General features: G+C 43.9%; 2 protein-coding genes and 1 long non-coding RNA gene across 4 annotated transcripts in view; 1 reads left to right on the forward strand and 2 right to left on the reverse strand.

Annotated features, from left to right (window-relative positions):
* Nucleotides 1–27,753, reverse strand: part of Qprt (quinolinate phosphoribosyltransferase) — a 65,100-nt gene that overhangs the window by 21,372 nt on the left and 15,975 nt on the right. The window lies entirely within an intron of this gene.
* Spn (sialophorin) lies at nt 7,814–10,248 on the reverse strand. The gene has a single exon (XM_027948370.3). The coding sequence runs from the start codon at nt 10,246–10,248 to the stop codon at nt 8,785–8,787; it is 1,464 nt and encodes a 487-aa protein (XP_027804171.3). The 3' UTR covers nt 7,814–8,784.
* On the forward strand, nt 13,755–21,499 carry LOC139702941 (uncharacterized). Of its 2 annotated transcripts, none has more exons than XR_011705511.1 (3): nt 13,755–14,561; nt 17,868–19,330; nt 20,315–21,499. It is a non-coding gene; the product is annotated as an uncharacterized lncRNA (long non-coding RNA). The 2 variants fall into 2 exon arrangements; XR_011705510.1 differs by having other exon boundaries at nt 17,868–18,139; nt 19,236–21,499.

Genomic DNA, 27,753 nt, shown 5'->3' on the forward strand with positions numbered 1-27,753 from the left:
AGCCATGAGGCTGAATTCTGTCCAGTGGAGTGTAGACAATGTGGCTTCCAGACGTGGTCCATGAGCCTTCACACTTCCTCCTCTCTGTCTCTTCTCATCAGCTAATTGAAAGCAGAGCTACAAAAGTGGAAGGAGATGGGCTGGGGTTGTGGCTTAGCAGTACAGTGCTCGCCTGGCATGTGCAAGGTCCTGGGTTTGATCCTTGGCACCACGTATAAATAAATAAATAGATAAAATAAAGGTATTGTGTCCAACGACAATTAAAAGATAAATATTAAAAAAAAATGGAAGGAGATTGGATCTCTGTATGACCTTTTTGGAAGGTCACCTTCAAATGCCAGGAATGAGACATTCATTACATAAGCAAAGAGAAAACTTCTCTTGAATTAGACCCCTGAGTCTTGGGGGTTGTTTGTTATAGCAGTTAGCCTTCCCTATTACACTAAGCTCCCTCCTCATGTGAATAGTCAATACTAAAATTTATGCATTTATCTGCCAGTATCATCAAAATTGTTATTCATAGCTGGGCAGGGTGGTGCACACCTGAAATCCCAGTGGCTAAGGAGGCTGAAGCAGAAGGATTACAAGTTCCAAACCAGCCTCAGCATCTAGCAAGGCTCTAAGCAACTCAGCAAGATCCTGTCTCTAAATAAAATATAAAAAGGGCTGGAGATGTGGCTCAATGGTTAAGCACCCCTGGGTTTAATCCCCGGTATTAATAAAATAAATGTTATTTATGCTAGGCATGGTGGCTTGTGCCTTCAGTCCCAGCTACTTGGGAGGTTGAGACAGGAGAATTACTTGAGCCCAGGAGTTCAAGGCCAGTCTGGGCAGCATAGCAAGACCACTCAAAAAAAATATATTTTTTTTTGCTATTTATAATCATATGACCTTTAAATTCATATCTTCAGTCCTCTATTCCTAACTATCTCCAAATCAAATGGTTCCTCCTAATAGTTCTAAAAATTACGTTGTGTGTTTCCCCCACAAACCACTCAATTCCCTGATTTTCATCCACCATTCTTTAACTTCCCCAAACAGAAACCTTGAATCCTAACCTTATTCTTCTCCCACCATTTCAACAGCCAATTCATTCTAAAATCTTTTTTTGAGGGTAGCGGGGTACCAGGAATTGAACTCAGGGGCACTCCACCACTGAATCACACCCCAGCCCTATTTTGTATTTTATTTAGAGAAAGGGTTTCACTGAGTTGCTTAGGGCCTTGCTTTTTAATGAGACTGCCTTTGAACTGGCGATCCTCCTGCCTCAGCCTCCTGAGACGCCGGGATTACAGGTGTGCATCTTATTCTCTGAATAAATCAATTTTAAAGCTGATCTCTTCTTCCATCTTAGACTGTGTCTAAGTTGTGGTAGAATAATGTTATCTTGTGGGGCCTCCTGGAGGACATGGTGAATTCCAAAAGACAGATCTGTTCTTGTTTCAAAAAAATAGTTTTTTGTCATTCAATAATTCATTCATGCATGCACGCAGTAACCATAGCAGCTACTGAGTGTCAGACACTGGACTCTGGAGCCACAAAGATGACACATAGCCTTGGAGGGGCTCACACCTTTGCATGCTTATGGCCCTGTTGTTCATGATGTCACAGGAGTAGAGACTGTAGGAGTAGAGACTGAACAGAGGGCAGGGGCGGGGGCCCGCTTCACAGAGGCAGTGACATTTGAGCTGAATCTTGATGGTTGAGGAAGAGTTGGTGACAAGTGGAGCTTGAGGGTGTTGTGGGGACAGCTGGGGGTGGGCTGGCTTCAAGAAGAGCGGGTGCGAATGCAAGGGCAAGCAGGTGGCTGTCTTCACAGCCAACAGTCGGCTCTGCTTGAACTGGGATCTCGGCCAAGTGCAGCCAGGCTGTCCTGATGCCTCAGGGGGCTGAGGGACACAGGCACACACTGCGGCAAGTAGCAATCTCCAAAATACTCAGGGTTTCCACTGTCTGGTGGCCCCTCCCAAATCTCCCCCAAACCCACTGGGAAGTTCCTCAACCCAAGCAACACTTTAGAGTTGAACATTTTCTTCTTTCCTTTGTTTCTGCTTTGAGCAGATTCCTCTCTTGGCTCGTTGACAGTCCTCGTGTGATCTGCCTCCTGGCACGCACAGTTTAAGCTTGGCAGCCCAGTATTGAGGTCTGTTTCTCACTCCCTCAGCCCTGGGGCTGAGTTGGCAGGAGTCACTGTGCCCCAGGGAGTGCCTGGTTCCTTCCCTGTCTTTGCCCAGAGCAATTGGACACATACCACATTTCTGGTCAGGGTCAGAAATGGACATGCAAGGAAAAGTGGTGTAAATATACATTTTCAGCAATGAAATGTCCTTAGCACCGTGTATGGAGCCTCTTTTCCTGTCTGCCTGTCTGCAAAAGTGAACTGCATTGACAGATCTCTCAAGACCTTCCCCATCCAAATCCTTCCTTCTTCATCTGGCATTTTTCCTTTAAATGGTAAAGTCTCATTTATAACCATGATTTTATTTCATTTTTTTTTTGTGTGTGTAGCACTGGGGATTGAACCCAGGGGTGCTGTACCACTGGGCTACATCCTTAGCCCTTTATTACAGGGTCTAGTTACTGAGATTGACCTTGAATATTTTTTTTTTTGAGAGAGAGAGAGAGAGAATTTTTTAATATTTATTTTTTAGTTTTCAGTGGACACAACATCTTTGTTTGTATGTGGTGCTGAGGATCGAACCTGGGCCGCACGCATGCCAGGCGAGCGCGCTATCGCTTGAGCCACATCCCCAGCCCTTGACCTTGAATTTATAGTGCTCCTGCCTCGTTTCTGAATGGCTGGGATTACAAGTGTGTGACACTTTGCCCAGATATAACCATGATCTTTATGTGTACTCTTGAGAGTAAAATAGAAACATATATTTCAAAATATAAGATGAAGTATAATATACTGTAAGTGATGATGTGTTTGTGTGTTTATGTAAGAGAGAGGAAAATTTTGTTATTTAGGAACCTAGAGGGGCTGGGGTGATGGCTCAGTGGTAGAGCGCTCGCCTCGCACGTGCAAGGTCCTGGGTTCGATTCTCAGCACTACATAAAAATAAATAAATAAAATAAAGTTATTGTGTACAACTACAAAAAAATATTTTTTTAAAAAGAAGCACCTGCATAATTAACTTTTGTAAAAGAGGAAAAATTACTAGTTTGATCTCTGAACAAAATAAATATTTTCAATATTTTAAACTATAAACGCTCTTCTCACTCCTCGAAAGAGCACAGGACTTATTCAGGGAGGAACAGGAGTTTGATGAAGCTGGAGAATCTATAATGTTTGGGCAAAAGGCTAGTCAGGCAGGGTGGGCACAGGAGGGGCAGGGCTAACTTAAGAGGGAGGGCTTGTGGATGCAGGAATGATACCTGGACAGCAGCGCCTTTGAGAAGGGTCCTGGTTGATTTGTTATCTTGGCTGTTGTCACTAGTGCTTCAGTAGACATGGGAGTGTAGGTGTCTCTTTGAAATACTTATTTCCTTTGGGAATATACCTAATTATGAAGTTTCTGGGCATATTGTAGATCTATTTTTAACTTTCTGAGGAAACTCCATACTGTTTTCCATATGGCTGTACTAACTTACATTCCCACCAACAAGTGTATGAGAGTTCCCTTTTCTCCTCATCCTCGTTAGCATTTATTTTTTGTCTTTCTTGATAGTAGCTATTTTATTTATTTTTGTGGTATGGGGCCTTGTGCATGCTGGGCAAGCACTCTACCATGGAACTACATCTCCAGCCCTTTTAAAATTTTTTCTTTGAGATGAGGGTTCATTAATTTGTCAAGACCAGCCTTGAACTTGTGATCCTCTTGCTTGAGCCTCCCGAGTAGCTGGGATTATGGGCATGTGCCACAGAATGAGGCAATAGCCTTGTTAACTGGAGCGAGACGATATCTCTTGGTGGTTTTGATTTGCATTTCCCCTGGTGATTAGTGGTATGAATATTTTTTCATATACCTGTTGAGAAATGTCTATTCAGGTATTTTGCCCATTTTTAAAAACACTTTTTTAGTTGTCGATGGACTTTTATTTTATTTATATGTGGTGCTGAGAATCAAACTCAGGGCCTCACACATGCTAGGCAAGCACTCCACCACTGAACCACAACCCCAGCCCATTTTGCCCGTTTTTTAGTTGGATTATTTGTTTTTGGAGCTGTTGGAATTCCGATTGCCCATCAGTGAAAGAATGGATAAATAAAATGTGGCACATGTACACCATGGAGTACTTACCACTCAGTATTTGGAATAGCATTACTGTAAATGAAATTCTGTCATTGAGGATAACATGAAAGGCATATGTGATGTGAAATACATCACACACAGAAAGATAAATACTGCATGATCTAAAAAATCTAAAAAAGCCAATCTCATAAAAAGTAGAGATTAGAATAATGGTTATAGAGGCTCAGGAGTGGTCAGGAAGCAGGGTGTGAGGTCAATGAGTACAAAGTTACAGTTAGGAGGAATAATTTCTGGTTTCTAGCTGGGAGCCCTGTTCTACACCTGTAATCCCAGCAACTCGGGAGGCTGAGACAGGAAGATCACAAGTTCGAGGCCAGCCTCAGCAACATATCTATCTTGAAATAATAAATGAACAGGACTAGGGTGTAGACCATCCCTGGGTTCAAGCCCCAGTACAAAAAAACAACCCCAAAAGAAATCATAAATCTTCACAAGCTCCCTGTCTCAAAATAAAAAGTAACAATTTTAGGCCCGGCACAGCGGTGCATAACTGTAATCCCAACGGCTCAGGATGCTGAGGCAGGAGGATCTCGAGTTCAAAGTCAGCCTCAGCAATAGCAAGGCACTAAGCAATTCAATGAGATCCTGTCTTTAAATAAAATACAAAAAAAGGGCTGGGGTTGAGTGCCCCTGAGTTCAATACCCAGTAACCCTCCCCCCAAAAAAAGTAAAAAGGACTGGGGATAGAGTTCAGTGTTAAAACACTCCTGGGTTCTGGTGTTCTGTTGCACAGTAGGGCGACTACAGTTATTAATATTATTTTTTTGTATTTCAAAATAAGATTTTAAGTCTTTCACCAGAAAGATATGATAAATGTTCAAGTTGATGGATATGCTAATAACCCTGATTTGATTATTATACATTGTATATGTATATTGAAACATCGCATTGTACCTCATAAATCTGAATAGTTACTGTGTGTCAATTAAAACTATAATAAAACTTAAAAAAAAAAAAAGAATTAGAAGGGTCTCTGGGCCTTCACAAGCACGGGATGGAAGGAATTAGGATCGGGCAAAGAAGTCTAGACAGGACCCAGTGATGGGTGATGGGGCCTGGAGAGAGGGAAGAAAGAGACCCAAGTGACAGTGGAAGAAGGGTCAGCTTGACTTGGCACCTGGGGAGCAAAAACAGAAGAGATGGTTTGAGGATATTGCCTAGGCGTGTTGCCTGGGCAACCAGAGAAACAGTGGTACCCATCCCTTGCTGAGGCCCGGAAAGAGGCAGGCGCACACTGCTCTGCTGACTTTGGTGACTCTCTCTCCCTGTCTTCCTGTGTCTGGCCTATCCACCCTCCGCTCCTCCGTGCAGGACACCAACCTGCCCTTCCGGCCTCATCCCCAGCTCTCCTCAAACCAGACGCATCCCCCATGTCGCCCCGTGGAACATCTTTTCTGTCAACATTTTTTCTAAATGTCAAAATCTCAGATGTTTATTGTACAAAATTTGGAAAATACAGAGAGGTATAAACAAAATCAAAATCACACTCATCACTTTATAGACAAGCACAGCAAACATTTGGCAAGATTCCTTTTTCTTTTTTCTATAAGTATACATATGTCTTTTAAATTTTTATTTATAGTGTTGCAACATCCAAATCATGACAGTTTTTTGGTTCTGCTTTTGTTTTGCCATAGAAATGTGCTCTGCCTTTGGCAACACTCAGTGCCATTAAATAGTGTGTGTGTGTGTGTGTGTGTATATATGTGCATATATATATAGTTTAGTTGTAGGTGGACACAATACCTTTATTTTATTTATTTATTTTTATGTGGTGCTGAGGATCGAACCCAGGGCATCACATGTGCAAGGCAAGTACTCTACCGCTGAGCCACAACCCCAGCATGCCCAGCCCTTTTTAAGTGCTGTACCACTGAGCTACAACCCCAGCCCCGTATAGCTTTTAAAAACATGGTTTCTAGTGACTATCACAATTATCATGAACTTATAACTATTTTCATAATTGACACATTTGAACCTAACACCACATTTTTATATTTCATTATTTCTCTCAGTCTTTTTTTATTTATCCTCTAGAAAACTGAAAGGCAGCTGGGTACCATGGTGCACACCTGTAATCCCAGTGACTCAGGAGGCTGAGGTAGGAGGATTACAAATTAGAGGCCAGCCTCAGCAACTTAGTGAGATCTGCCTCAAAAGAAAATGGGCTGGGGATGTAGCTCTGTGGTAAAGCACCCCTGGGTTTAATCCTCATTATATAAAAAAAAAAAAAAAACTGAAATGTCTCTATGTTTTTGCCTAACATATTTATTGTGCTCTTGCTATCCCCTCTGCCAAAAAACTGTCCTTCCTTTTTCCAGCCTGGCAAATCCTTCCTATCCTTCATAATCTCTGAGGGGTCACCTCTTTCATTCATTCACTGAGGACCTGCTACCTGCCAAGCACAGTAGCCACTAGGAATGTGACAAAGACCCTGGGACAGACTCTCTCTGCAGCCTCCCAACCTTCCCTCAGGAGTGAGCGAGCCATGTGTCATTTTTTCCTTTAATATGCTCATGAAATGAGTAACTTGCTTGTGTTTGTGCCTCTATTTTAATCCTCAGAACACCTTGAGATTTTCTAGACTGTGAAATTACTGTTGGGTGCTTTCCCACTCTGCCCCTGCTCTCTTCAGGATTTGCCCAGGACCTGAAAACCACAGCTCAGAAGATGACTGTATCTTTCCAATGAGAGGGAGGTGGAGCTGATGACCTCTCCATCTGGTGACAGTGTCTTCTAAATCTGAAATTGGGGCGCTTGGTTTGACAAATCTAAGATAGCAGTTGCTGTACCCCTAAGGGGCTTTGGCAACTCCCTTCTGCCATTCTGGGGCTGCAGTTAGTCCAAACAGCAACCTTGTATAAAATAGGAAAAAGTGCCCAGTGTGGCCCCTGGGTGCCCAGTCTGGCTGCCAAAGAACACATTTCCATGCCAGCTTAGCCCTTCCCCATGGGCCAGGACTAGAAGCAATGGCCCAGCTTAAACAATAGCTAGATGCTGCCACCACTCTTCATTCCCTCTGCCCTCCGACTCCCTCATCCATAGGCCCTCCCCTCCCCTCCCCTCTGGGCCACACGGTGGGCGTTCACACTCACATGGCTCCCACATCTCTTTTTTTTAATAGGTCAGTCTGTCTGCTTTCAAACAACTGCACTCTGACTCAACAACTTCCTCTTTGCAAATTTCCTCTTGGCTTTGGGGAAACAGCACAACCACCTTTGGCCCCTTTGGGCTGGGGTGGGGCGGCTCTCAGGGGCAGCACAGCTGTGAGTTTTGTCCCCTCCTGTCTACCCCAGACCCACAGGGGAAGTCCCTGGCACTCCCCTCCCTGGGCATCCCCTCTCCTTATTTGACTCACTGATTCCCCTGGGAGAAGGGAAGAAGCTGAGCCCTGGAAGAGGACACGGGGACAGCAAATTAAACAGGCAACAGCAGGGACCAGTCCCCTCACTTCCAGGCAGACTCCTCTCCACAGCCTCTGCGTGTGTGCGTGTGTGTGTGTGTGTGTGTGTGTGTGTGTGTTGGAAATGGTGGCCGAGCTGAAGGAACGGACTTGGTGACACATATGGTCCTTTTATCAAGTTGGCAAAATTGGCATTTTTTTGGGGGGGGGCTACAGAGAGAATCGGATTTTCTGCTGGGTGTACCCCGTCTGAACCAAGACAAGAGCACATATATTCTGAGCAGTCCCTGGGTCCCCCACCCTGGGTTTGGCATCTCCTTAGTCTCTGCCCACTTTCTGTCCCATCCCTCCCACTGCACTTTCTATCACCCTCCGTAAACACCGTGGAATCCTCACCTCTGGCACAAATGGCACCTTGAGTGGACCCCGGCAGTTGTGGGGCCTCTGAGAACTATACGAGGCCAGAAAGTCTTTTCATCTTTGTCCGTGGAAGACGAAATAATGAAGTCACTGGCCGCTTCAGTCCATAAGTCGGGGACAGGGTCATGGCTTGGGCTATGGGCCAGCCCAGAGTCCAGTGCTCTGGGAAATGTCACAGAGGACACAGCTGGATAGCCCTGTCCAGTCCCGGCTCCTGGCTGGTCCAGAGTGAATGCAGGTCCCTGGGCTGGCCCAGTAGGACTGTCCTACCTGAGGGACTTGGGTCATCTACAAAGTTGAATCCTAAGGAATTTGGGGGATTGTCATTTCCTTCTCCAATGTCCTCAAGAGAGATCCTTTGAGAAATCAAGTGAAGTTTGGCATCATGGAGACTCAGCAGCTGGTTCCAAGAACAAAAAGTAATGGGGAAGCGGTGGGGAAAGCGGTGGTCAATGAGAAGGCTGAGTCTTTCCGTTCACAAACATTCTATTCTGCAGGTGCGCCCCGGCCCAGGTGACAGATGTGGCACTGGGTAACAATGCTGGCGGGAGGCTCAGGGTTGAGAAGGTAGGTGCAATTCTGAGTCAAGACGCTGGGCAAGAACCCAGAGGGTGCTGAGTGAGTGTGCTGGGTGAGGAAGGGGTTGGAAGCGATGCTAAGGGAGGAGGTGATGGCAGATGGCAGGGATCCTCAGAATTGCATTATTTAAAAACTTGAACGTGCAACCCCATCCCCCACTTCTGGCCCATTGGAAGTGGGGGCTTCCACCGCCTCATCCTCACTGCCCACCAGTGGCTCCTCTTCCCCCTTTGTGTTGGAACCTGACCCAGACTTTAGTTCCTCCAGCACCAAGGAGCCCTGGCGAGACTTCCGTCTGCTGAAGAAAGTGGTGAGCAAGGGCCGCTGGCCAGACACCTCCGTCTCAAGGACCCTAGAGTCTTTGTTGCCCCCAGCACCTCCCCCTGGAGTGGTTGTGGCCTCCTCATCAGGGACCCTGGCTGGCCCAGCCCAGGCATCCACCACTCCATTGCGCTTTCCACCTGTGTTCAGCATCAGGACCCCGGTTCGCCTCTTCTGTCGCCGGCGCCACAGCAGGAGCAGGGCCAGGAGGACTATGACCACCAGCAGGGCCACAAGCACAGGTACCAGCAGCATGCCATTCGACCCTGATTTTTGCGGGGAGCTAGTGCTTATGCTTATAGAGGACTGGGAGGTAGTAGATGCAGAGGTTTTTATGCTAGACACTGGGGGTCCTTTGGTCACAGTGGAGGTCCCCAGAGAGCTGGTTGTCATGGTGACAGAGTGTCCGTTGGTTTCATTGGAAGGTTCCAGAGAGATAGTTGCCATGGTGACAGGGAGTCCACTGGTCTCATTGGAGGGTTCCAGAGAGCTGCTTGTCATGGTGACAGGGGGTCCACTGGTCTCATTGGAAGGTTCCAGAGAGATAGTTGTCATGGTGACAGGGAGTCCACTGGTCTCACTGGAGGGTTCCAGAGAGCTGCTTGTCATGGTGGCAAGGGGTCCACTGGTCTCATTGGAAGGTTCCAGAGAGCTAGTTGCTATGGTGACAGGGGGTCTGCTGGTTTCCTTGGAGGTTTCCAGAGAGCTAGTTGCCTTAGTAACAAAGGGTACACTGGTCTTGTTGGAGGTCTCCAGAGAACTAGTTGTCATGACGACAGGGAGCTTATTAGTCACATTGGAGGTGTCCAGAGAGTCAAATGTCATGTTTTCACTTGTCACAGTGAGGTTTCCCGAAGACTTCACTGCTTCAGTGACAGAAGGGTCACTAGTTGCATTAGAGGTTTGGGGGAGTGCTGATGACTTCTCAGTGGACACTTCCTGGGATGTTGTTGGCTCAGGTACAGGGGGCCCAGTGCTGGCGCCAGTGAAAGTCTGAGGGTGGGTCACGTCACTGGTTGTAAAGGTAGTTGAGGAGGGTGGGTTTGAGACCAGGCTTCCAGTGCTACTGGCCTCCTTAGGGTCACTTGTTATTGGCATGGCGGAGTTATCTGATTTGAAGTTCCCGGTTTCAAAGCTACCTGCGACTGAAGAAGCAGAGGATCTTCCTGTGTTATGCGTCATGTTCACCAGAGACTCTTGGCTCACCACCTGGACCCAGAAGCCCCCAAAGAGAAGGAGAAGCAGCGCCATTTCCAGAGCGACAGGCATGCACAGGAGTTGAGACCTGCGGGTGGGGAAGTTGGAGAAACAGAACACTCAGGGGCTAGGGGAAGGACCTAGCCAAGCCCTCCCCTCTGCCCACTTCCCTGCCAACTGCCAGCCCAACTTGTGGTTTAACGACTTTTCCACCCTCACTTTTACTATTATCAAAAATAACAAGGGAATGTGCTGGCAGCTCCCCTATCACCCCCACCATATGCACCCCGCACCCCAAGCCTTGGCAACTGAGACTCCAGCAGTGACCATGCCCTCCAGGCCTCTCCTTATTCTATGTAGCCCAATGGCTCCAGATTCTCTCTTCCCATCACCTGTCAGGATCTTTTTAAGCCATATGCACACTGCCAGGTCTTCTGAGGCCTCTGCCTACCCCAGGTCACACACTCTTACCAGTTCAATTTGATAAGGTGCAGGGCTGGCGCCAGCCACTCCAACTCCTCCTAAGGTTCAGGCAGGACTGGGGCAGACTGGGCCCCAAGGGGAAAGGAAGTGGGCTCTGGCTCCACCCACCCCACCCCTGCATCCTGCCCCACCCGCTCCTGCTCCCATCACCACGGGGTACTGGAGGACTTGGGGGCTCAGCAGAGGGAGGAGAGGGTGTGGGTTTTCTGGAATGGGAATTTGGGTCTTAATTGGGGTACAGGATGGCAAAGGGTGAGAGCTGGCATAAGAAGGTGCATCTAGGGGGTGCAGAGGAGGAGATGGGAGGGGAGGGTGGTTTCCTTTACAGCTGTGGTCCCCCAAGCTGTTAGGTCAGGACCCAGGGTGGTGCATTTCCTGTCCCCAAGAGCTCCCAGGAAGTAGCAGGGTCAGGGGAAGCCCCAGACTCTGACTGGGGGCCCTGAAAGCCTTTGCAGGCTGATAAGTTCTTGACCACACCAGAAGGAATTAAGGGTCACCACAACAGCCCCCATTAGGACATGCTTAACTAAACCAAGGCCATTACAAAACATTTCGTACACCATGATCTTATTTTTGTATGCTACTAGTAAACATGTGGGGATCTATATGGAAAATGGTCTGGAAATATATCTACTGAGGGGTTAGCCCAATTGTACTTGGCTGGGTGAGAGTAGGGATTCTCTCCTCCAGCCCACCCAAGGTGCTGGGGATGGAATCCAAGGCCTCAAACATGCTGTGCAGGGGCTTTACCACTGAGCTACACCCCCAGCCCCAAGTAAAGAACTCTGTAAATTTTGTTTTTCCTTTGGACAGTTTGTTTCCTGACTTTCCTCTAATTGAGAAGCTTAAACTTTTTGGTATGTGTCGTTTTGGGGTTTTGCCTTTAAAAACTGATTTTTATATTGTAAAAGCAACACTTGTGCATAATAAATTAGAACAGGTCCCTAGCAGAGTCAGGGAGTATACCCTAGTTACAAGCTGATGAGTTAATCTGACCCAAAGACATGAGACTCTTGGGTCAGAGACTTAGGAATTCATTACTCACAGAATAGCAAGAAAAATGAGCTTTAGGTTTATATCGATGCCGGGAGTCCCTGGGGGGAGGTGACACAGAAGGGTCCATTTTGTGTGTGTGTGGGGGGGGGTGGCGGGGGGATTGAATCCAGGGCTTTGTGCATGCTAGGCAAGCACTCTACCAACTGAGCTATTTCCCCAGCCCAGAAGGGTCCACATTTCCACTGTGTACACAGTAGGCCGACATGGCAGCCAAGGAACCCTGACCTTGAGACAGGGTATTGCCTCTTTTATAGCCCGTGGTAAGCCAACCTACTGCATGTCTTGAAGGGAGACACAGCTTCATCCCTGAGTTGCCCACTACAAACACAATGCTGAAAACGACTTGGGTATGGAATGATCAGGGCTTGCATCTTTGGCATACCAATAAGAATGTGCAGGGATGCTTAGGGGCTGTGGCTGATGGCTTTTCCTACCAGTCAGCAGAGTATCAAATGAAAATGAAAAGTTTCACACCCACCCCCAGATAAATACTTCTTACAGTGTGTTTACACAAGCATATATTTGTGTATTTTGTTATCTACTGTTCTGAACTTTTTTTGGTTTTGTTATTGAAAAATATTTTGGCAATTTATATATCTCCCATACATACGTTTTTTAAAAATGTTTTACAGTGCTAGGGTGTCGAGTTCCTTGTGACTAAGACACTCAGGGTCACTCCAGGGGAACTGGGCTGGCACAAAATAACCACACAAGAGACAGAGATACCTTTTCCTTTGGAATCCTGTGATGGGTCCTCTGACCTTAAGCGTTGAGAGAGAGAGAGAGAGAGAGAGAGAGAGAGAGAGAGAGAGAGAGAGAGCTGAACACTTTTATTGGGGAGAAGCCATTCAAATGAGGCAAGGGGTCAAGTTTCAGGGGCTGAGTCTATCTTCCAGATGTCTGCTGTCAGCAGGTTGAATGACATCTTGGAAGGCCACACCCAAAGGCAGAGCAAGAGAAAGGGACACACAAAGTGTTTCCATGGAACATTCTATCCAAAACAGGGCAATGGGGTAATATCACAAAGGAATAGGTGAGCGTAGCTCAATCCATGGGGCAACAGGCCCATGTCTGAAGATGCGTCCTCAAACTTCCAGGACCAGTCAATGTCCAGGTCACTACGAGATGTAGTGACAGTCAAAGCCTCTCTGGCTCAGAGAAGGAGAATGCAAATCATTCAGACTGGCTCCCCACACTAGGGATGGAACCCAGGGCCTCATACAAGCTAGGCAAGTTCTCTACCACTGAGCTATAGTCCCAGCCATATGCATTATTTCAAAAAATACCAATCTATCTATTTATGTTTGCAGTTCCAGGGATTGAACCCAAGTACCATTTTACTACATCCACAGTCCTTTTTCTTATTTCTTTTGAGACAGGGTTTTCTTAAGTAGCCTAGGCAGGCCTTGAATTTGAGACCCTCCTGCCTCATCCTCCCAAGTCACTGGGATTCTTGCTTCCAAATGCATTACATTTGATAGAAAGCACCTCAATTTAAGTATTCCTTATTGATGAACATTTAGATTGTTTTCAATATTTCATTATTATTAACAATACCACAGCTGGGCGCGGTGACACACGCCCTGTAATCCCAGCACCTTGGGAGGCTGAGGTCAGCCTCAGCAATTTAACAAGGCCTTAAGCAACTCAGTGAGACCCTCAGTGAACCACTTAGGATGTGACTCAGTGGTTTACCACCCCTGAAATCAATTGCTGGTAGAAAAAAAAAACTGCAATAAATGTTTTTGTTTATTTTTGTGGGATGATCATGTATTAAAACAAAGATTGGGGAAGAAGAGAGACATTGGGAAAGGCAGAGAGGGAAGAAGGAAGGAAAGCAGAAGAAACTTTCCCACTGTTAGACATTTACATTGTTTTGACCGTTTGCTATTGCAAATAGAAAAGCAAAAATAGGCCAGGCACAGTGATTCACGCCTGTAATCCCAGCAGCTCAGGAGGCTGAGACAGGAGGATTGCGAGTTCAAAGCCAGCCTCAGTAACATCGAGGCACTAAGCAACTCAGTGAGACCCTGTCTCTAAATAAAATACAAAATAGGTCTGGGGGTGTGGCTCAGTGGTTGAGTGCCCTTGAGTTTAATCTCCATTACCTGCCCACCACCCTCCAAAAGTCAAGAATACTTAGCTGCAAAACTAGGTGTGGTGGCACATGGAAAGTTCAGGAAGTTGAGGAAAGAGAATCACAAGTTCGAGGCCAGCCTCAGCAAACTTGTCTCAAAAAAAAAAATTCATAAATAAATAAATGGCTGCAAAGTAATTAGAGGTGAAAAATATTTTAACTGTAGAAAAAGATAAAAAAAAAATGATGCAAGACTGCACAAAGACTCTCATCCTTTAAAATAAAACCCACTGAGGCAAAAATCATGTTTGACATGGCCAAAAATAAGAGACCCTAAGGTGGAGGGAGAGATTAAAAACAGGAACTAGGGGTGACCTCAAGCTACCAGAGGAGAGTGAAACTGAGAAAACTGCTGGCAGCAGTGGGGACTGGCACTTGTACCTGGCACTTGCCAGGTACAGTGCCAAAGATTCTCCCTGCCTGATTCCAATTGTTCCTCGCAGCGTGAGGAAGCAGAGGCACTGAGAGGTTGACTAGCTGCCCGAGGAGCTTAGGTGAGCTGGGCTCAGAGCCCTGCATGGTCTATGCACATAGCATTTACTTCTGAAATCACCCTGTGACATCCATGCCGTTAACCCCATTTTACAGGTGAAGAAACTGAGAAACAAGTCTGAAAAACAAAATGATTAAGAGATTTGCAACTCCTTCAACCAGCAAGTGCTAGAGATGAGATTTCAGAGCCAGGCTATTTAAAGGCCAAAGACCAAGGGTAAGGATCTTCATCTGATGTTGCTTATGTATGAATAATCCAATAGAGGCTAGGTAAAAGAAAAAGAAAAAGAAAAAAGGGGCTAGATACAGTCTTAAGGTGTGTCTAGGAAGATTTCAGAGAAGCAATATATTTGAGCTGGATCTTTAAAAAACTAAAGGAAGCCAGAGGCCAGGCCCAGGGATGCACGCCTATAATCCCAGCCGGTCTGGAGGCTGAGATAGAACAGCCAGTTCAAAGCCAGCCTCAACAAAAGCAAAGTGCTAAGCAGGTCAGGGAGACCCTGTCTCTACATAAAACACAAAAAGGGTTGGGGATGTGGCTCAGTGGTCAAGTGCCCCTAAGTTCAATCCCTGGTACCTTCCCACCAAAAAAAAAAAAAAGCTAAAGGAAATAGGGACCCTTCTCCTTCTCTTATACACACATCCATCCAATCTATCTATAAATGCAGTCATTTCTACCTTCAAAATGAACCCAGCATCTGATAGCCAGATCTTGGCTTCCAAATACACTGTCCCTGTAGGAACCAGGGCTTCTCCAAAAATGACTGATTTCAGGGCTGGAGTAGTCAAAGCATGAGACAAGCCTGGAAAATCTTCTTGTCTCAAATAAGTGCTCAAAGAATAATAAAGACATGTCCAAAGGACAAGGAACCAGCTTGAAGGAGTTACCAAAGCCAAAGCAGGGATACTTTGAGCATCAAAAGAAATAATGGGGGCTGGGGTTGCGGCTCAGTGGTAGAGTGCTTGCCTAGCAAGTGTGAGGCCCTGGGTTTGATTCTCAGCACCGCCTATACATAAATGAAAAAAAAGTCCATCAACATCTAAAACAATATTTAAAAAATAAAAAAGAAAGAAAGAATGGCAAGGCAGGCATGGTGACACACATCTGTAATCCCAGAGACTTAGAAATCTGAGGTAGGAGGATGGCAAATTTGTGGCCAGCCTCAGCAACTTATCGAGGACCTAAGCAGCTTAGCAAGAAATAAGTGCATTAAAGAAGAAAAAAATTAAAAGGGCTAGATATGGGCTGGGGTTGTAGCTCCATGGTACAGCACTTGCCTAGCATAAGTGAGACACCAGATTTGATCCTCAGCACCACATAAAAATAGATAAAATAAAGGTATTATGTCCATTTACAACTAAAAGTGTTTTTTTTTTTTAAGGGCTGGGGGTGAAACTCAGTGGTAGAGCATCCCTGGATTCAATCCCCAACGCTGGGGAAAAAAAAAAAAAGTTAAAAGGATTATAGAGTTAAAACCTGACCAATTACAACCACCATAATAATAATTGGTTCAGGTAAAATGGATATTAAAATCACTAGATAAAATTGGAGCTGTGTGTGTGTGTGTGTGTGTGTGTAGAATATTTATACAGTCTTAAAGTATCTCCCCACGGATTTTACACACACACACACACACACACACACACACACACATATATATATATATATATATATATATATATATATATATATATATTTCAAAGGGAAAATAGTAACTTTAGAGTAGAGAAATCTAACCGACAACTTTTTTTTTTCCCCCAGTGTCAGGAATAAAGGCCTCAGCATCCCACAAGCTATGCAAGAGCTATAACTAAGTCACACCCCAGCCCAAGAGACCTGTCTTAAATAAAGTTACCAGTAAGAGGATACAAATCAACCTTACAGGCCTGATATGATTCAGTGAAAAGAACACAACATCTCCAACAAAAAAATGCACAACCTGAATTTAACCACAAAATACCAAGCAAGTTGGGCACAGAGGTGCAGGGTTGTAATCCCAGCCACTTGGGAGGCTGAGACCGGAGGATTATAAATTCAAGGCCAGCCTCAGCAACTTAGTGAGGAGACCCTGTCTTTAAAAAAATAAAAATAAAAAACAAGAGCTGGAGATGTAGCTTAGTGGTAGAGAGCTCCTGGTTCAATCTACCATATGAAAGAAAGGAAGAAAAAAAGAGAGAGGAAAGGGTGTCGTTAGAGACACTGTCAGGATAATTAGAAAAATTAGAATGTAGATTGTAGGTAACAGTGTTGAATTAATATTAGCCTTCCTGGATTTGATCAGTCAATTATGGTTGTGAAAGAGAATATCTCTGTTCTTAGGAAATACATGTTGGAAGTATGTAGGAGGGAACAGTCACAGTGCTGGCTGACTTCCTCTTCAATGGTTCCACACAAAAAATAATAGCAGTAAAAATAATAATATAAGAAGCCAGGTATATTGGCCTATAATCCCAGCTACTCAGGGGACAGGAGGATTGCAAAGTCAAGGCCAACCTGGGCAATTTAGCAAGACCCGATCTCAAAATAAAATTTAAAACAAGAGCTAGGGATGTAGCTCAGTGGTAGAGTGTTTGCCTGGGGTGTGGGAGGCCCTGCGTCCAATTCCTGGTATGGCAAACTGAATAAGTAAAATAGTGATAATGCAAGAGATAAAAATATAGCATATGTGGTCAAGTGTTCACAGGTAGTAAAGCCACATGAAGGGTCGATGGGTGTGTCCCATTATTCTTGCAACTGTTCTGTAAATTCGCATTTTTCCAAAACAGACAACATATTAAGAAATATAAACTGGGCATGGTGGCACACATTTGTATTCCCAGCTTCGTGGTAGGCTAAGGCAGGAAGACCGCAAATTTCAGTTCAGCTTGGAGAATTTTTGAGACCCTGCCTCAAAATTTAAAAAGGTCTGGGAGAATGTTTTCTCTAATATAAGGAGACTGACTCATAGCGGGGTAGGGAGGGGGAACATGGGAGGAAAAGATGAATTCTAGATAGGGCAAAGGGGCTGGAGGGAAAGGGAGGGGTCAGGGGATTAGCAAGGATGGTGGAATGTGATGGACATCGTTATCCAAAGTACATGTATGAAGACACGAATTGGGTGTCAACCTATTTTATATACAAACAGAGATATGAAAAATGGTGGTAGATATGTGTAATAAGAATTGCAATGCATTCTGCTGTCGTGTATTTAAAAAAAATAAAATCAATTAAAAAATAAAAATAAAAAGGGCTGGGGATGTAACTCTCAGTGGTAGGGCTCTCCCATGTTCAGTCTCTAGTAGAAGAAGAAGAAGGAGAAGGAGAAGAGAAGAAGAAGAAAAACTAGAATCTGACCACCTTAACTCTCTTGCCCTTTTTACCTTTTTTTGTTTTGTTTTATGGTATTGGGAATTGAACCCAGGATGCTCTGCCACTGAGCTACACCCCTGGCCCTTTTTATTTTGTTTGTCTTTTTTGGGTACCAGGGATTGAACCCAGGGGTACTTAATCACTGAGCCCTTTTAATTTTTTATTTTGAGACAGGCCCTCACTAAGTTGCTGAGGCTGGCTTTGAACTTGGGATCCTCCTGCCTCAGCCTGCGGAGCTGCTGGGATGACAGGCAGGTGCCATCATACCTGGGCCTCCTTGGCTCCAAGCTGTTATCATCCCTCCTGTGGATCTGCGGCATTAACTCCGGTCTGGTCCCCTCTGTGTGTGACTCATTCTCCTTCAGCTTGCCACGGAGCAGCCAGAGGAAACGGAATTGAACATCTGATTTCATTCTTCCTCAGACACAGTTCCCACTCCACTCAGGGTAAAAACAGAAGTGGGCCACAGCTGATCCATCTCGCCCTCCTTCTCTGCCCACATTGCCTCTGCTTCTGCCACCCAAGCCTCCATCGGTTCATGGAGAATCACGGATGCCCAGAAAGCTCTTCTCTCAGTCTGGTTTTCTTTTCTCAAATATCACCTTCTCAGGATGGCTTTGCCTGGCCGTCCTACGTACAAGTCACACTCCTCCCTCTGGCCTGCACCCCCATCTCATTCCTCTTTCTGCCCATAGTCCCTCTCACCTTCTAATATACCCTATTACTTACTTTTAAATTTCATTTCTGTTAGGTCCTTAAGCCAAAGTAACTCCATTTTGAAAATCAGCACCTGCTCACCCAGGCATGACCTTCCCGTGAGGCCCACCCCCAAAGAGTCCCCAATTAGAGAAACCACAGCAAAGACGTCAAGTAACAATCACAGGACCAGACGGGTTATTTTTTAACGACTCCTTGTACTTCACTATATGGTTTAGAAGTTTTTTCCAGCAGGCCGCTGCACCTGGCAGGAGGGCAGCCTGCCAGATATTCTCTGTCAATACCCGTTGGCTTGACTCAGAGATGTGTCTCCCATGGATATTGGCACCAGCTACCCTAGCAGTTTCTGTCTTTCTCCCCTCTCTGAAATGGAAGCCCCATGGCCTGGGGCTACATGTGTCTGCTCACACTGCGCCACCAGAGAAAGTGCTTGGTAAACAGTAGGTGCTCCATCGTGTTTATTAACTGAAGAGTTCTCAGGCCTGAGACAAAAAAGAGGACAGGAGGCTGAAGACCGATGTGGGTGAAGGCAAGGAGGCCACGGAGAGGTTGAGGCTGGGGTGGAGGCTGTAGGGTGCTAGGTGGCCCCAACTGGCCACCAGTCTGCAGGAGGTCAACAGAGGCCATCAGTGGTTATCTTCTACTGAGATAATGACTCTGCCCTCTCCAGTCTCCTAGTTGCCCAGCAGGGTTTTTTTTTTTGGGGGGGGGGGCAGGGGCAGGTAGGTGGGTACCAGGAATTGAACTCAAGGGGACTTGACCACCAAGCCACATCCCCAGCCTTTTTTTTTTTTTTTTTTTTTTTTGCATTTTATTTCGAAACAGGGTCTCACTGAGTTGCTTAGTGTCTTGAGGTTGCTGAGGCCGGCTTTGAACTCGAGATCCTCCAGTCTCAGCCTCCTGAGCCGCTGGGATTACAGGTGAGCACCACTGCACCCTGCACTCTGCAGGCTTTTGAGGGGCCCTTTCCTAGCCAGATCCCAAGGCAGACAGGAGCTGGCTGAAACCCAGGGATAGAGAAGCCACAGAAGAGAAGTGGGACTGTGAGCTTGACTCCTGGTTACAGCATCTGTGTGGTCACACATTTAATCTGTCTGCCTGTTTCTCTGTCTATAAAATAGGGCCAATGAATATTATTTTTCAAAGTTCTTGGAGGATTAGACAATGTGTGGGGCCCTCAGTAATAGTCTAACAAGAACTAGCTGATGTTTGCAAGAGGGGGCATTGTGACCCAGCACCATGGCTCACGCCTGGAATCCCAGCAACTTGGGAGGCTGAGGCAGGAGGATTGAAAGTTTGAGACTAGCCTGAGAAATTTAGTAAGACCCTGTCTCAAAATAAAATATAAAAAAGGCTGAGATGGATCTAAGTGATAGAGGGACCCCTGGGGTCAATTCTCAGTACTGGGGGGGAAAAAGAGAGATAAAGAGAGAGAGAATTACAAAAGTCTCTCAGGAGTTGACAACTTCCACTAAGCCCCTGCACTTAGGAGACATAACCAAACTCTAGCAAAGCTTCTATCATGACAAGGTCCCATCCTCAGGATGACCCCCTACCTTCATTAATAAACCTGCCTGAGAAAGCTCAGTGCTGACACATACCTTGCCAACACTGTTGAAGGTAGGCCCCTGTCGCCTTCTTAGAGCATTTGTGACAACAGACTTACAACTGTACTGTAAATACAGTTGGCCTCTTTATCAGCAGGTCTCACCTCAGTGGCATTAACCAACTGTGGATCAAAAATATTCTGGAAAAAAAATTACGTCTCTACTAAAAAGGCTTTATTGTCATTTTTCCATAAACAATACAGTTTTTGTTGTTGTTGTTTTTGGTACCAGAAATTGAACCTAGGGGTGCTTAACACTGGGGAACACCCCCAGCCCTTTTATTCTTTTTACTTCTAGACATGGTCTTACTAAATTGCTGATGCCGGCCTTGAACTTGGAGATCCTCCTGCCTCAGCTTCCTGAGTCTCTGGGATTACAAGCATGCACTGCTAGGGACAGATGGGACAAGGCACCGAAGGTAGCAGGAAACAGTTTTATTTGGCTGCAGCCAGGTTCAGAGGGCACAGCTTTTGCTGTATCAATTAATCCTCTGAACCCCGAGTTCAAGTAGTTTCAGAATTTTATACCCAGCATGTAAGGGGAGGGGCTCAGAAGTTCACAGTCTGCAGAAGTTCACATAAAAGCAGCTTTTTTTTTTTTTTTTTCTACTGTTTTGGGCAGGTTAACCCTTCAAGGACAACACCTGAGAAGGGGAGAGCTTCTTCTCCCCTTTCTTTCCTCCTCCTGCCAGCTGTTACCATGAGCCCAATTGGTAAATTATCTTATCTTAGAAATGTAGACATCTCTGTGAAGCCCAGCTCAAGGCCAGAGGCCTTGTTTATGCATTTCTACAAACTACTATACTGGATAAATGTTTGTGAAAAACTAATAAGGGGGTGTTCTTCCAGGCTAGCAGCCAAGTAAAATAGGGCAACACGAAAATAGGAAGTTTATCCACATTGAACTCTTTTGTAGAGACTCTTTTGCTGACAGTCCTAAAATCAGCCATGGTGAAGATTTCCGAAGAAGCCTAGTTAAGATTTTTTGTGGAGGAGGGGGTGCCACTACACTGGGCCTGGTTTAACAACTATGTAAATAGTATTGTTTTGTGTTATTATAAGTCATCCAGAGATGGTTTAAAGTATGAGGGAAGATGTGGGTATGTTATATGCAAATTTACACCATCTCGGGAGGCTGAGGCAGGGGGATTGTGAGTTCAGAGCAGAAACTGAGTGAGACCCTGTCTCTAAATAAAATGTCAAAAAGGGCTGAGGATGTAGCTCAGTGGTTAAGGACTCAGAGGTAGAGCTCTTGCCTAACATGCGTAAGGCACTGAGTTCAATCCTCAGCACACATAAGAATAAATAAAGCTATTGTGTACACCTACAACTAAAAAGTAAATGTTTAAAGAAAAAATTAGAATGGAGTTCAGTTCTTTCCACTCCTGTCAGTAGTTATTGAATAAAATCTGTTTCCAAGCTTCACCTAATGTCTGGCTGTATTTCCTTTTGACACTTTAATTCCCATTCCCCTCCTCCAGGACCATGGGATTTGGGGTTGTTCCTGGCCTGGGACCCGTTATTCCCACCCACAATCCTCTCAGGAACAGCACGGGAAAGTCAGGCAGTCCCTGTCCTCTGGGGAATTTCTGGCTAGTCATGAAGCAAAGTTTATGTACAAATTTCTTCATTGAAAAGCCTGATTTCTTGGGGCTGGGGTTGTAGCTCAGTGGTAGAGCACTTGCCTAGCACATGCGAAACCCTGGGTTTGATCCTCAGCACCACATAAAAATAAATAAATAAATAAATAAATGTGTCAACTATGACTAAAAAAATATTTTTTTAAAAAAGCATGACTTCTTGATTTTTACCCAAGTAAGTCACATAATAAGTACAGAAGGGTTTGTCATAAATGTAAATAGTCCTTCCCCTCCCAAATCATGGTCCTAGAAAGGAAATATTTTTAGTACTTTTTTTTCTTTTTGGTCCCAGGGGATTGAACCCAGGGGCACTGTACCACTGAAGCCACCCATTTTTATATATTTTTTCTGTATTTTGAAACAAATATCTCACTAAGTCACTTAGGGCCTCCCTAAGTGGCTGAGGCTGGTTTTTGAACTTGCGATCCTCCTGCCTCAGACTCCTGAGCCACTGAGACTACAGGCATGTGCTATGATGCCCAGCTCATTTTAAATACTTGTAACTTTTTCTCATTTTGATTCAACCCACCTCCCAAGGTCAGTAAAGTTCCTATTTTCAGTCCCTTCAGTAATGCCACTAAAGTTACTTTTGTAACTTTTTTGGGGGGTGGGGTGCCAGGGATTGAACTCAGGGGCACTCCACTACTATTTTGTATTTTATTTAGAGACAGGGTCTCACTGAGTTGCTTAGAGCCTCGCCATTGCTGAGGCTGATTTGAACTCATAATCCTCCTGCCTCAGCCTCCCGAGACTCTGGGATTATAGGCATGAGCCACTGTCTTATTTTTGAAACTATATCCACATTCTTTTGCAGTGCTTTGTGCCTCTTAGTGAAGCACTATACATGGAGCCACACCCCTAGACTGCTTTTGTAATTTTAAATAATTCTTCTCTATGGTCAGTTTGGGTATGGGTTAACCGACCCAGAGGAGCACAGTGGCTCAGGGAGAAGACTCTGGGACCAGTCTTGCTGGGTACCAGACTGATTATTATCCTGTGCCACAAATGGAACCTTTCAGTGTCTCAGTTTGCTCTATGTAAGAAAGGGATAAGGATAATAATCCCTGCCTGGCACTGTCAGTGGGGACATTAAAAAGTTAGGACATAGTGTGTGGAACCAGTGTCCCTATGTGACCTGTAAATGTTGGCTGTAAAGAGGGGGAAGGCTGGGGTTGTGGCTCAAGTGATAGAGCGCTCACCTATCAGCACCACATAAAAATAATATAGATATTGTGTCCACCTAAAATTAAAAAATAAATATTAAGAAAATAAAGAATATCAGTCCCTTTGTGACACAAAGATAGTGGCTTCCCTCCTGTATCTCTCTTCTGCCCAACTTCTGTTATCTGTACATTCACCTTTCAAATGTTAAGTGGAGATAATAGTGGATTTTCTTGTTCACCTCTTCTAGAGGTGCACAGCTGGCCCCATGAGGCTATTTTAATTAAAATTAATTAAGATTAAATGAGATTTAGAATTCAAGGAACTAGAAAAGCAAAAACAAGCCAAACCTAAAATTAGAAGGAAAGAATTAACAAAGCAGAAATAAAATTGAAACTAAAAAAATTACAAAAGATGAATAAAACAAAAATTGTTTTTTGAAAAGATAAATAAGATTTTTTTAAAATGTAGTTAGATTAAGAAAAAAAAAAAGAGAAAGAAAACCCAAATAAATAAAAGCAATTATGAAAAAGGAGACATTACAACTGGTAGAAAGAAATACAAAGGGGAGACTATTATGAAAAACTACATGCCAACAAATTGAAAAACCTAAAAGAAATGGATAAATTTCTGGATGCAGATAACCTATGAAGAAACCGTGAAGAAATAGAAAATCTGAACAGAACAATAATGGGAACGGGATTAAACTGATAATAAAAAAAAGTCTTCCAACAAAGAAAAGTCCAGGATCAGATGGCTTCCCTGTTGAATTGCACCAAACTTTTGAAGAACTAATGCCAATTCTTCTCAAACTGTTCCAAACAATTGAAGAAGAGAGGCTGGCACAGTGACACTGCCTGTAAACTCAGTGTCTTGGGAGGCTGAGGCAGGAGGATTGTGAGTTCAAAGCCAGCCTCAGCAACTTAGTGAGGTCCTAAGCAATTTAGTGAGACCCTGCCTCTAACTACAATAAGGAAGGGCTGTGGCTGTGACTCAGTGGTAGAGCACTTGCCTAGCATGTGTGAGGCACTGGGTTTGATTCTCAGCACCACATATAGATAAATAAATAAATAAATAAAGGTCCATCAATAACTAATTAAAATTTTTTTTAAAAAAAAGGTAGGGGAGGGAGGGGGCTGGGCTGGGGCTGGGGCTCAGTGATAGAGCGCTCCTCTAGCACATTCTGGGCCTTGGATTTGATCCTCAGCACCACATAAAAATAATAAGTAAAATAAAGATATTTTAAGAAGGGGCGGGGTGTGCTGAGGATGTGGCTCAGTGGTTAAGTACCCCTGGGTTCAACCCTGGTACAAAAAAAAAAAAGAGAGAGGGGGAGGACTGGGGTTGTGGCTCAGCGGTATGTGCAAGGCGCTGGGTTTGATCCTCAGCACCATATGAAAACAAATAAATAGGGCTGGGGTTGTGGCTCAGTGGTAGTGCACTTGCCTAGCATGCGTGAGGCACTGAGTTCGATTCTCAGCACCACATACAAATAAATAAAATAAAGGTCCATCAACAAATAAAAAATATTTTTTAAAAATAAATAAATAAAAAATAAAATAAAGGTATTGTATCCAAATACAACATATATATCATATATATGTGTGTGTGTGTGTGTGTGTGTGAGAAGAGGGGATCCTTCAAAACTCATGCTGTGCGGTCATCATTACCCTGATATCAAAGCAAAGACACAACAAAAATAGAAAACTAGGGCAATATCCCTGATGAACACAGATATAAAACTTTTCAACAAAATACTAACAAGCTGAATACAACAGCGTATCAGAAGGATTATACACCATGATCAAATGGGATTTATCCCAGGGATACAAGGATGTTTCAGCATGAGCAAATTAACACACGATGCATCACATCCAGAATGAAGGACAAAACCCATACGGCCAGGTGGGGGTTGGGGCTCAGTGGTGGAGCACTTGCCTGGCATGTGTGAGGCACTGGATTTGATTCTCAGCATCATATTAAAAATAAACAAATAAATAAAATAAAGGAATAAAAATGCAATAACATTATTAAAAATAACTATACAACTATCTCAATAGATACAGATAGAACATTTCATAAAATGTAACACCATTCGTGATTTTAAAAAAACCTCAATGAATTAGATATCAAAGGAACATATCTCAACATAATAAAGGGCAGACATGACAAACATATTGACAACATACTAAGCAGGGAAAGGTTGAAAGCTTCTCCTCTAGGATCCGCAACAAGATAAGGATGCCCACCTACACCTCTTTATAAAGTAAAATATAAAAAAGGGCTGGGGATGTGGCTCAGTGGTTAAGCACCCTTGGATTCAATCCCCAGAACCACAAACAAACAAACAAAAAACCCACTTGATACTCTCCAGGCTTTTCCATATTGCTGCAAATGACAGAATTTCATTCTTTTTTCTGACTGAATATAATCCATTGTGGGAATGTGTATTTATGTGTGTCTGTGTGTGTACATATTAAATTGCCTTTATCTGTTCATCCAATGACAAACACTTAGGTTGATTCTATTCTTGCCTATTGTGAATAATGCTGCAATAAATATGGAAGTATAACTATCACTTGAACATAATTATTTCCTTTCCGTTGGATTTATACCCACTGGCCTGATTATATGTATGTATATATATATATATATATATATATATATATATATATATATATATATATATAATGTAATTATAGCTTCTTTTTTTTTTAAAGAGAGAGAGAGAGAGAGAGAGAGAGAGAATTTTAGTATTTATTTTTTAATTTTCGGCGGACACAACATCTTTGTATGTGGTGCTGAGGATAGAACCTGGGCCGCACGCATGCCAGGCAAGCGCACTACCGCTTGAGCCACATCCCCAGCCCCTAATTATAGCTTCTTGAGGAATCACCATACTGTTTTCCTTAATGGCTGAACTAATTTACATTCCCACCAACAGTGTATGAGAATTCACTTTCTCATCCTCTCCAGTATTTTTTAATATTCTTTTTGTCTTTTTGATAATAACCATTTTAACTGAAATATATTTATATGTCTTTTAGGTAATGTCCATTTATATCGTTTGTCCACTTTTTATTGTCATTTTATTGTATGTTTTAGTACTAAAGATTGAACCCAGGGGCACTTAAGCAATGAGTCACATTCCCAGCCCGTTATTTTATTTTATTTTTTTTTTTTTGAGACAGAATCTCACTAAGTTGCTTAGGGTCTCGATTGCTCAGGCTGGCTTTGAACTTGTGCTTCTCCTGTTTAAGCCTCCTGAGCAGCTGGGATTACAGGTGTGCACCACCGCACCTGGTCTTGCCCATTTTTCAAATCAGATTGCTTTTTTTTGCTGTTAAATTGAGTTCCTTATATATTCTGGATATCAATTCCTTGCCAGATGTACAGTTTGTAAATACGTTCTCCTATTCCATCAGCTGTTTTTGCTCTCTGTTTATTGTTTCCTTTGCCATTCAGAAGATTTTAGATTGATATAATCCCATTGTCTATTTTTGCTTTCATTGTCTGTGTTCTTGAAGTATTTTTTTAAATATTTTTTTTAGTTGTCAATTGACCTTTATTTTATTTATATGCAGTGCTGATAATTAAATGAACCCAGTGCCTCACACATGTGAGGCAAGCACTCTACCACTGAGCCACAACCCTAGCCAGTTTTTGAAGTCTTATCCAAGATTTTTTTTTAAGAGAGAGTGAGAGAGAAGGAGAGAGAGAGAGAGAGAATTTTTAACATTTATTTCATAGTTCTCAGCGGACACAACATCTTTGTTTGTATGTGGTGCTGAGGATCGAACCCCGGCCGCACGCATGCCAGGCGAGCGCGCTACTGCTTGAGCCACATCCCCAGCCCTATCCAAGATTTTTTAAACCAAAAAAATGTCCTGAAGACTTTCCCCTATATTTTCTTTCATTAGTTTTATAGTTTCAGGTCTTGTATTTATGTATTTTTAATTTTAGGTGGACACAAAAATGTTTATTTTTTTTTTTTTTAATGTGGTGCTGAGAATGGAACCCAGTGCCTCACACATACTAGGCGAGCGCTCTACCACTTGAGCCACATCCCCAGCCCTCAGGTCTTGTATTTAAATCTTCAATCCATTTTAAGTTGACTTTTTTTGTGTGTGTTGGGGGTGGGGGTACCAGGGATTGAACTCAGGGACACTCAACCACTGAGCCACATCCCCAGCCCTTTTTTTTGTATTTTATTTAGAGACAGGGTCTCACTGAGTTGCTTAGTGCCTCGCTTTTGCTGAAGCTGGCTTTGAACTTACAATCCTCCTGCCTCAGATTCCCAAGTCTCTGGGATTATAGGCCTGCGCCATCGCACCTAGCTGATTATTGAATTTTGATGTTGATTTTGTATCTTGACACTTTACTGAATTCATTTATGGATTCTCATAATTTTTTGGTGGAGTCCTTAGGTTTTTCTATATATGTCATGTCATCTGCAAAACAGGGACAATTTTACCTCCTCTTTTTCAAGTTGGAGGCCCTTTATTTCTTTCTCTTGCCTAGTTGCTCTGGCTAGGACACCCAGCACTCTACCACTGAACTGCAGCCCCAGCCCCTTCACTTGCTCTTAATTGTCTTAAAAATCACTAATTTTGGCAATCACACAGCTGGGCAATACCTATTAGTCTTCCCCTAGCTTTACTGTAGATCACACCTCTGACATGTGGATTATGATAACGGTTGTCTAGGTTACTCCTCAAGCACCCAAGGCCACTTTTGCTGAATACCCTGACTTCACTTGGGCCTACAGACGTCCTATGGGTGACAGTGGAATGACAATGCTTGGCATCTCTGTCTTCATGTTGTGTATATCTCCTTATTCCCTGAATCTCTGGGTCAGATTCAACTCAGCTGTGTAGACATGTTGTTCATTTGATAAATGCTCTGTCCAAAGCTATAATAGAGGGTTAACTTGACC

This window comes from Marmota flaviventris, chromosome 19 (assembly GCF_047511675.1).
Source record: "Marmota flaviventris isolate mMarFla1 chromosome 19, mMarFla1.hap1, whole genome shotgun sequence".
Classification (NCBI taxonomy): Eukaryota; Metazoa; Chordata; class Mammalia; order Rodentia; family Sciuridae; genus Marmota; species Marmota flaviventris.